This window comes from Neomonachus schauinslandi, chromosome 11 (assembly GCF_002201575.2).
Source record: "Neomonachus schauinslandi chromosome 11, ASM220157v2, whole genome shotgun sequence".
Classification (NCBI taxonomy): Eukaryota; Metazoa; Chordata; class Mammalia; order Carnivora; family Phocidae; genus Neomonachus; species Neomonachus schauinslandi.
Window position 1 is genome coordinate 91,486,424 of NC_058413.1, and position 9,181 is coordinate 91,495,604.

General features: G+C 41.5%; 1 protein-coding gene across 1 annotated transcript; it reads right to left on the reverse strand.

Annotated features, from left to right (window-relative positions):
• Positions 1–7,957: 7,957 nt before the first annotated feature.
• LOC110586304 (olfactory receptor 10G9) lies at positions 7,958–8,893 on the reverse strand. The gene has a single exon (XM_021696507.1). It carries the CDS (start codon positions 8,891–8,893, stop codon positions 7,958–7,960), a length of 936 nt encoding a protein of 311 aa, XP_021552182.1.
• Between the last annotated feature and the right edge of the window lie 288 nt (positions 8,894–9,181).

The following is a 9,181-nucleotide window of genomic DNA, read 5'->3' on the forward strand; positions in this document are numbered from 1 at the left end:
GTGCACATAGTCACCATGGAAACATACAACCTGTGCATTTACAGGCAGTGAAAACACTGTAACTCATACTAATCTAGACAGTGCACAATTGGCATGAGTATTGACGTATGCATCAGTGGAGAAGAATACGAGTCCAGACCCACACATATCACTCAGTTGACTTTTAAATGCCAAAGCACTTCAAAGGGGGATATATGTGCCTTGAAGAAATGATGCTTAAGAAGCTGGCTGCCCATCAATAAATACTGACTCTTGACTACCACTTCACTGCATACACAGCAGTTGTCTTAGATTGGATTACTAACCCAAATGTAAAATTGCTATTAGTAAGTTATTCTTCAGTTAAAAAATATTTTAACTGCTGATCGAGCTTCAGCAGTGATACAGATCGACAAATATGGAAATAAAGTGCAAAGAGTGTGAGAAGATAACTGTCAAGCAAGGATGGTATCCTACTAAACGCAGAGAACAAACTGGTGGATGTCACAGGGGTGGGGCTGGGGGAGGGTCCAAGAGGGTGAAGGGGAGCAGAAGGTACAGGCTTCCAGGTATGGAATGATCTAGTCACAGGGATGAAAGGCACAGCATAGGAAATACGGTCAGTGATATTGTAGCAGTGTTGTGTGGTAACAAATGGAAGCTCCGCTTGTGGTGAGCAGAGCATAATGGGCAGACTTATCCAATCACTGTGTTGTACACTTGAAACTAATGTAACATTGTGTGTCCACCATGTTCAATAAAAAATAAATACAATTGAATGCCGAGTAACTATCAAATATGACTGTGAAATAATGACACTTAGAGACATTAAAAAAGGAAAGTTTCTACCACTACTACAACCATATCAAGTAACTTAAAAATATACAATGCAATAATAAAGCTTATCCTGAAACGAGCATTTGAGATACAGGAAGGAATAGAAAGTTAAAAAATCAAACCTATAAGTAAATCTGAATAACCATTGTATCATTAAAAATAATGTTCAGTTCTTGAGCTTAAAAAGTCGTGATTTGTGACTTCTGGTTTCATCTCCAACATGTGAAGAGCTTGGAAGGTGTCCCTTGCCTTCTTAAAACAAGCAAATTGGGACACATTGAAAATCAAGGCTTTTCTTGGACCCATCAGAGAGCTGAGGTCACCGGGCAAATTGGCCTGGGAGAGTGACGTGTAATTACCATACAGCAGGCTGCCCACTGTGACCTTGCTCATCTGTGTTGATTTTAGAGTGTGGTCCACCTGTGAACAGTTTGTCACACTTCGTTACTGATTTCAAATACTCTCATATCACATTGTCACACATGTAAATATGCAGCCAGCAGGCAGCCGTTGGAGGAGAACTAACTAGAAGGTCTCCCAAGTCTCACCCCTGAACAGCTCACTCCATGAAAGCCCTTGCCTTCCGCTTGTATCTAATAATCTGAAGCACTAGCATTAGGGCATCTGACCCCCTGACACTTGTTGCACAAATTTAAATAATTTCAAAATTCTACTATGGCTTTCCACGGCCTGTGCTGACTGTGGGTGAACTGGAACAACAGAGTGATACCAAATCTGTAGGGTTTCACCAAGGCCTATTTGATCTAATATGTATGCCCCTGGTCACTTTGCTAGTATGGGTATCCAAACATGAGAACAAGGTCCCTGAAAATAGTTTGATAGAGATAACTTTGAATAAGGATATGACCCTAATACTTATTTTGAAAATGAGTTCTACCATTCTACCAAAGAGGAGGAGATATGCTATTGTCTTCATTTTACCCACAGTGAGAAAAATAGGGTCACATTGCAAACATTTGAGTTAGACCCTAGTCAGACTTAGTGCAGCCCACCTAATACTTCCTCATCTCTACCTCAGGGACATGGTAGGATTACATCTTCTTCTGGCCTTCTTGTGGTTGGGTGGGGGCAGGTCCTGGTCAACATGTATGCATGGTTTGGATACAGAGATTTTTCAGACAATAAAAAGAAATGTGAAAAGCCTTGGGTTTAGTCTCTTGTGTCCAAATGTTCTTCTTGTTAGAACTAAAAGATTCAACACGCAATATGCTTTGGCCTGGAAAACAGAAGCTCTGCGAATTTGGAGCAGACTCCAAAACACAAAGACTGAAATCACCTTTGTATTATTCATACTCTATATGTACTAATTATTATGAGTTATGTGGTTGAAGCAAGTGTTTGTCATCTGGATATGTTATTTTCTTTATTTTCAGGTGGTAATTCACTCTACTACCTAATCTGTGTTAGATGTCATGTTGTTTACTGTAGCACCCCATATATACATTAGGACACTGTAAGATTCATTTGTCTACTTAGGTGTTTCCCATTGGACTCTGGAGTTCTGGAACACAGATACTGTCTTGATACCCTGTATTCCCTGTGGCTTAAATATAGGAGTCACCTAATTTAAATTGTTGAAGGAATTACTGCATTGATTAATTATTTGAGAAAGCACGAGTGAATGAACAAGCCTCAGCATTGGGATCATTATAAAAGTCACCCCATTCAACAAGTCAGGAAACGACAGATGTTGGCGGGGGTGCGGAGAAAGGGGAACCCTCCTACACTGTTGGTGGGAATGAAAGCTGGTGCAGCCACTCTGGAAAACAGTATGGAGGTTCCTCAAAAAGTTGCAAATAGAGCTACCATATGATCTAGCAATTGCACTACTGGGTATTTACCCCAAAGATACAAAAGTAGGGATCCGAAAGGGTACGTGCACCCCGATGTTTATAGCAGCAATGTCCACAATAGCCAAACTGTGGAAAGAGCCAAGATGTCCAGCAACAGATGAATGGATAAAGAAGAAGTGGTATATATATACAATGGAATATTATGCAGCCATCAAAAGGAATGAGATTTTGCCATTTGCAACAACGTGGATGGAACTGGAGGGTATTATGTTGAGCGAAATAAGTCAAACAGAGAAAGACATGTATCATATGATCTCACTGATATGAGGAATTCTTAATCGCAGTTAACAAACTGAGGGTTGCTGGAGTGGGGGGTGGGGTGGGAGGGATGGGGTGACTGGGTGATAGACTCTGGGGAGGGTATGTGCTCTGGTAAGCACTGTGAATTGTGCAAGACTGTTGAATCTCAGATCTGTACCTCTGAAACAAATAATGCAATATATGTTAAGAAAAAAAAAGAAGAAGAAGAAGAAGGTAGCAGGAGGGGAAGAATGAAGCGGGGGAAATCGGAGGGGTAGACGAACCATGAGAGATGATGGACTCTGAAAAACAAACAGGGTTCTAGAGGGGAGGGGGGGGAGGATGTGTTAGCCTGGTGGTGGGTATTGAGGAGGGCACATTCTGCATGGAGCACTGGGTGTTATGCACAAACAACGAATCATGGAACACTACATCTAAAACTAATGATGTAATGTAGGGGATTAACATAAGAATAAAAAAAAAGTCACCCCATTCATTCTGGATTTGAGCCTGATTTTTTCTATATTAATTATTTACCTCTTATAACTCAGCTACGACTTCTATAATATAGACAGTTCTCAACCACTAGTGAACTCAGAAAATTTAGCTTCAAGGAATCAATCAGACACATCATGCTATGACCAAGCCATATTTTCAAAATTCAAGTTAAAAGGGGAACGGCACCACTAATAACTAGCTTCAGTGGAGAAGTTCTATACTCCAGAGCTGCTATTTTGAGGAGAAACCCAGGAGAATACATTAAAATGTGGCACAATGTGATGAGACATTTGCTCAGATTTCATTGTTCCCCATGTGGAATGCAAACATCAATTCTCCAGTATTTTATTCTTTTTTATTTTCCCCTTTTGAAAACAGTACTAATAGCTCTTGGAGCATACTAACAACTCAATGAAGTATTTACAAAATAAGGTGTCCCAACTATTATTTGATAATGTAAAGGATTCATTATTGAAGTATTAAAATTATCCAACATTCTGAAAATAGAGCTACCATATGATCCAGCAATTGCACTACTGGGTATTTACCCCAAAGATACAAAAGTAGGGATCCGAAAGGGTACGTGCACCCCGATGTTTATAGCAGCAATGTCCACAATAGCCAAACTGTGGAAAGAGCCAAGATGTCCATCGACAGATGAATGGATAAAGAAGAAGTGGTATATATATACAATGGAATATTATGCAGCCATCAAAAGGAATGAGATTTTGCCATTTGCAACGACGTGGATGGAACTGGAGGGTATTATGTTGAGCGAAATAAGTCAAACAGAGAAAGACATGTATCATATGATCTCACTGATATGAGGAATTCTTAATCGCAGTTAACAAACTGAGGGTTGCTGGAGTAGGGGGTGGGATGGGAGGGATGGGGTGACTGGGTGATAGACTCTGGGGAGGGTAGGTGCTCTGGTAGCGCTGTGAATTGTGCAAGACTGTTGAATCTCAGATCCGTACCTCTGAAACAAATAATGCAATATATGTTAAGAAAAAAAGAAGAAGAAGAAGAAGGTAGCGGGAGGGGAAGAATGAAGCGGGGGAAATCAGAGGGGTAGACGAACCATGAGAGATGATGGACTCTGAAAAACAAACTGAGGGTTCTAGAGGGGAGAGGGGTGGGAGGATGGGTTAGCCTGGTGGTGGGTATTGAGGAGGGCACATTCTGCATGGAGCACTGGGTGTTATGCACAAACAATGAATCATGGAACACTACATCTAAAACTAATGATGTAATGTATGGAGATTAACATAAGAATAAAAAAAAATTATCCAACATTCTTCTTTATTTTCTGGAATTTCTTCATGCCACCCCTGTCCTCTTTCTCTATTTCTTCTTTTACCCCTTTTCCAATTGCATGAAGAAGAAATGTGTGAGCAGAGACAATGGGAAGAACTTCCAAGTTTCAGGGTTACTTTTGTTGTGCCGATCATACCACAGAGAGACAAATGTTGAGGAAGAAAGAAAAAAGGTTTTGGTGTAGACATAGGAAGTTTGATGTGATCTCCAAATGGAAATACCAAAGAAACTCAAGTTATCAGGGACTTGAACTTAGAAATAGGAACAGCATGGAGGGAAAGAGATGGCATCTGTGTAGGAATGATACCTAATATTATGAGTGTGGATCAGAAGTCGGGTGCCTCAAAAAGTAAATGTTTGGAAATAGAAAGGGTCTGTAGCAGGGAGAATATTCTAAAGAAATCACACCAAGATTGATGTCGGTGGACACTATGGGACTATGACAGTATTTTTCCCAGAGGATCCACAGCTTCATGTGGAACACATAAGGAAACAGATGGGATGATACCACGGGATGACACATTTGCAATCTCACTTCTGTGGAGGTAGAGTAGATCATGTGCTTTTCATAGTCTACGGGGGAAAATGTAGTTTCTAACAAAACCCTACATTTCTGTTATAAAATACACATAACTATTCAAAGATCTGTGTTTTGTTATTCCAATAATTACTGATGTTAATTGATATTGCTCTGCTCCCCCCAAAATGGAAAGTTTCTGAAATTAGTGATCATAATAATACAGTAGAATTTAACACCATGGGCTTTGGTGCCAGATAGCCTGAAATTAAACCTTGACCATATTCCTTACTAGTGTGTGACTTTATCAAGCTATCTAACCGACCTTCGTTTTCTCATTTTTTATAGTAGGAGAACCTATCTTGTAGGGTTCTTGTAATGATAAACTTATAGTGTCTAGCATATCCCAAGCTCAATAATGTTACTGTGTTTGCTTCTGAAGTATTCTAGAATAACTTAATTCATTATAATTTTAATATTTCAGATACTTTCCTATAAATTCCTTAAAAACTAGTAAATACAGGGGTAGCAAATTTATTAAAATAGCTAATGAATCAGAATGATCACATTGTCCATAATTAGCTAGATTAAATTTATTATCTGTAAGGTGATTTAAAGAAAGCAACATTCATGTATTTTCAAAAACACTATTTTTGGGGCCCCTGGGTGGCTCAGTCGTTAAGTGTCTGCCTTTGGCTCAGTTCATGATCCCAGAGTCCTGGGATCGAGCCCTGCATTGGGCTCTCTGCTCAGCGGGAAGCCTGCTTCTCCTTCTTCATTTCCCCTGTTTGTGTTCCCTCTCTCGCTGTGTCTCTCTCTGTCAAATAAATAAAATCTTAAAAAAAAAATACTATTTTGGTGTCTGGGATCATAGACAGAATTTGTGAAGAGAATGATTCTGAGAATCAGGCTGTCTGACTGGTGGCCCCAGGTTTGAACTTTAGATCTTTGAGAATTTACTGCCTGGGTGGCTCAGTACTTTAAGCATCTGCCTTTGGCTCTGGTCATGGTCTTGGAGTCCTGGGATGGAGCCCCATGTTAGGCTCCCGGCTCAGTGGGGAGCCTGTTTCTCCCTCTCCCTCTGCTCCTCCCCATCCCGCTCATGCTCTCTCACCCTCTCTCTCTCTCTCGAATGAATAAATTAAATCTTTAAAAAAGAATTTATTATGAATCAGTATCATTCAAACCACTTGTAAACAATCATTTAATCCTCATAACAGTATTTTGAGAGAGGGTCATTTCTGAGATGGAAAATTGAAGAGCATAAAATTATTTCCAAAGTTATTTGAGCCAAATTTGTTTTTGTTTGGGTGCAAGTATAGCATTTCATCCATTCTATGTGGATGCCCACAAGTATGGGCCATGTAGCTATTAAATGGGTATTTTCAGGGTCTTTTGTCCTCTTTAGACTTTTTTTCTGATTTATAAAAGAAATGTTGAAGTCCCATGAACAGGTTACTTAAAGATATTTTCATTTTTCTACCTTCTACATAGGAAACATCATTGGCCCCAGCCTGCAATGTGGGGTGTTCTGGTTCCAAAGCAGCTTATAGTTTGGTGCAGCCAGACTTCCAAGACCCTAAGATGGTAGGTACAAGAGCTCCTTGGGCAGATGACCAGCCACCACCAGCTGTGGTAAAAGAATCCAGTGTCGAATGGTTCAGTGCTTACTGTGGACATCTGGTCAGGTAGCTCTGGAAATCAAGGTCAGAATATGTGATGGAGACTAGTGGTTCCTGTCCTTACCTTCCTCCTGCTCTGCCCCCACCCAGCCTGGGAAACTGCAGGGCTCTGGCAAGGAGGCAATTGTCAGTTCCTGAGAGGAACATGTCAGCTCCACAGCCCATCCTGGCAGACCCACGGAGAGAGTTAAGGAGCTGCTCAGAGCTTAGAGAACTCTTTCAGAGGTGCCTGGCTGGCTCAGTCAGTTAAGCGTCTGCCTTCAGCTCAGGTCATGATCCCAGGGTCCTGGGATTGAGCCTCACATTGGGCTCCCTGCTCAGCGGGGAGCCTGCTTCTCCCTCTCCCTCTGCTCCTCCTCCCACAACTTGATCTCTCTCTCTCTCTCTCAAATAGATAAATAAAATCTTAAAAAAAAAAAAAAAAGAACCCTTCCAATGTCGGAGCAATTAACATGGTCACAATATGCCAGAAAGAGGGGTGGTCACACTGGGACCCATACACACACAGCCACTAACAGACTGAGAAGGCAGTCACACAGCTGTAACCATGAGTAAGTGACTCTGATATTTGAGGCTGTCCTTGGACACTATGCCCAGGAGTGTAACTCCCAAGTTGTGTACATAAGCCTTCAGGAAAAAATTTTAAAAAGCATATTATAAACTTAGGTATATGAATAAAACAACCCTTGTGTCTGAGTTCCAAGCACAATACATAATTTTTAAGAAGGCAAAACAATGTTATATGTGAACTGTAGCTCAGTAAAATGGAACAAAAAGATAAAAAAAAAACACAGAGAAAAATTTGATAGACCAAAATTTAAGCAAGCTCATCATCAATAAAATTTAATTCCAATTTTAAAAATTCCTCAGAAAATCCATGAAACAAATATTTCTGAGTGGATGATTTTGGAGAACATTTAACACTGAGAAACGCACATGTAATATGTTGCATGTTGATGCGTAAGTTATATTAGTGTTTTTTTAGAAAAATGAGTATATCTACTTTCTAGTGTTTATTTGCTCCGGGAACATGTTACTATGTCTATAAGCTTCCACAGAGCTTTCTTCACTTCCTTGTTCCTCAGGGTGTACACCACAGGGTTTAGAAGGGGTGTCAGCACCGTGTAGAAAACTGCCACAACCCCATCCACAGCATCCCGGGAGCCTGGCCTCAGGTAAATGAGAACACAGGGAACAAAGAAACAAAGGACCACAATGCAGTGGGAGGCACAGGTCTGAAAGGCTCTGTGTCTCCCCTCTGAGGTGTGGATCTTCAGGATGGAACAGGTGATGGACACATAGGACAGCACTATCAGGAGAAAGCAGCCCGAGGCTATAACCCCAATGTTGACAAAGATCACCATCTCGTTCATGGAGGTGTCCGCACAGGCCAGCTTGAGGATGGGAGGGGCATCACAGAAGTAATGCTGGATCTGGCTGGGCCCACAGTAGGGCAAATGGAATGTCAGTGTGGTCTGGACAGCAGAGTGCAGAGAGCCACTGAGCCATGTGCTGGTGGCCAGGAGGGCACACGTCCTCCCTCTCATCATGCTGGCGTACCTGAGCGGGTGACTGATGGCCAGGTAGCGGTCATAGGACATGACTGTGTAGAGGAAACACTCGGTGCTCCCCAGAAAGTGGAAGGAGTAGAGCTGGGCCACACAGCTGTGAAAGGAGATCGCCCTGCCTCCTGGGGACACCAAGGTCATCAGCATTTTGGGCACAGTGACCGTGGAGAACCACATGTCAATGAAGGATAGGTTGGTCAGGAAGTAGTACATGGGGGTGTGGAGGTGGGAATCCACCTTGATCACCAGCAAGGTGAGGAGGTTCCCCACCACAGTGAGTACATAAATCACCAAGAAGATTCCGAAGAGGGGGATGTCCAGTGCTGGTGCATGGGGAAGCCCCATGAGAAAGAACGTTGTGACGAGGCTCACGTTTGTCATTTTCCACGAGTTTCATGTGTCTCTCTCTGTGGGAATAGAGAGAGCACCCAGTAGTTAATTGAAAACTGAACACCATTTTCATGTGGCAACTGCATCATTCATGGTAAATAATTCTAGAGTTAAACTCAATTTTGCTTGTTATGAAACTTATTTGGTAAAGATGATAGAATGATTTCATCATCTTCTTCTTTGTTCCTCTCTCTCTCTTTCTCTCTCTCTCTCTCATGCTCACACAGAAATACATGCATGCACAAATAGAGGAACACCCAGATATATGTAGGAGAAAGT

Coding starts and splice junctions, on each gene's coding strand:
- LOC110586304 (XM_021696507.1), bottom strand. CDS start 8,893: ATGACAAACGTGAGCCTCGTCACAACGTTCTTTCTCATGGGGCTTCCC.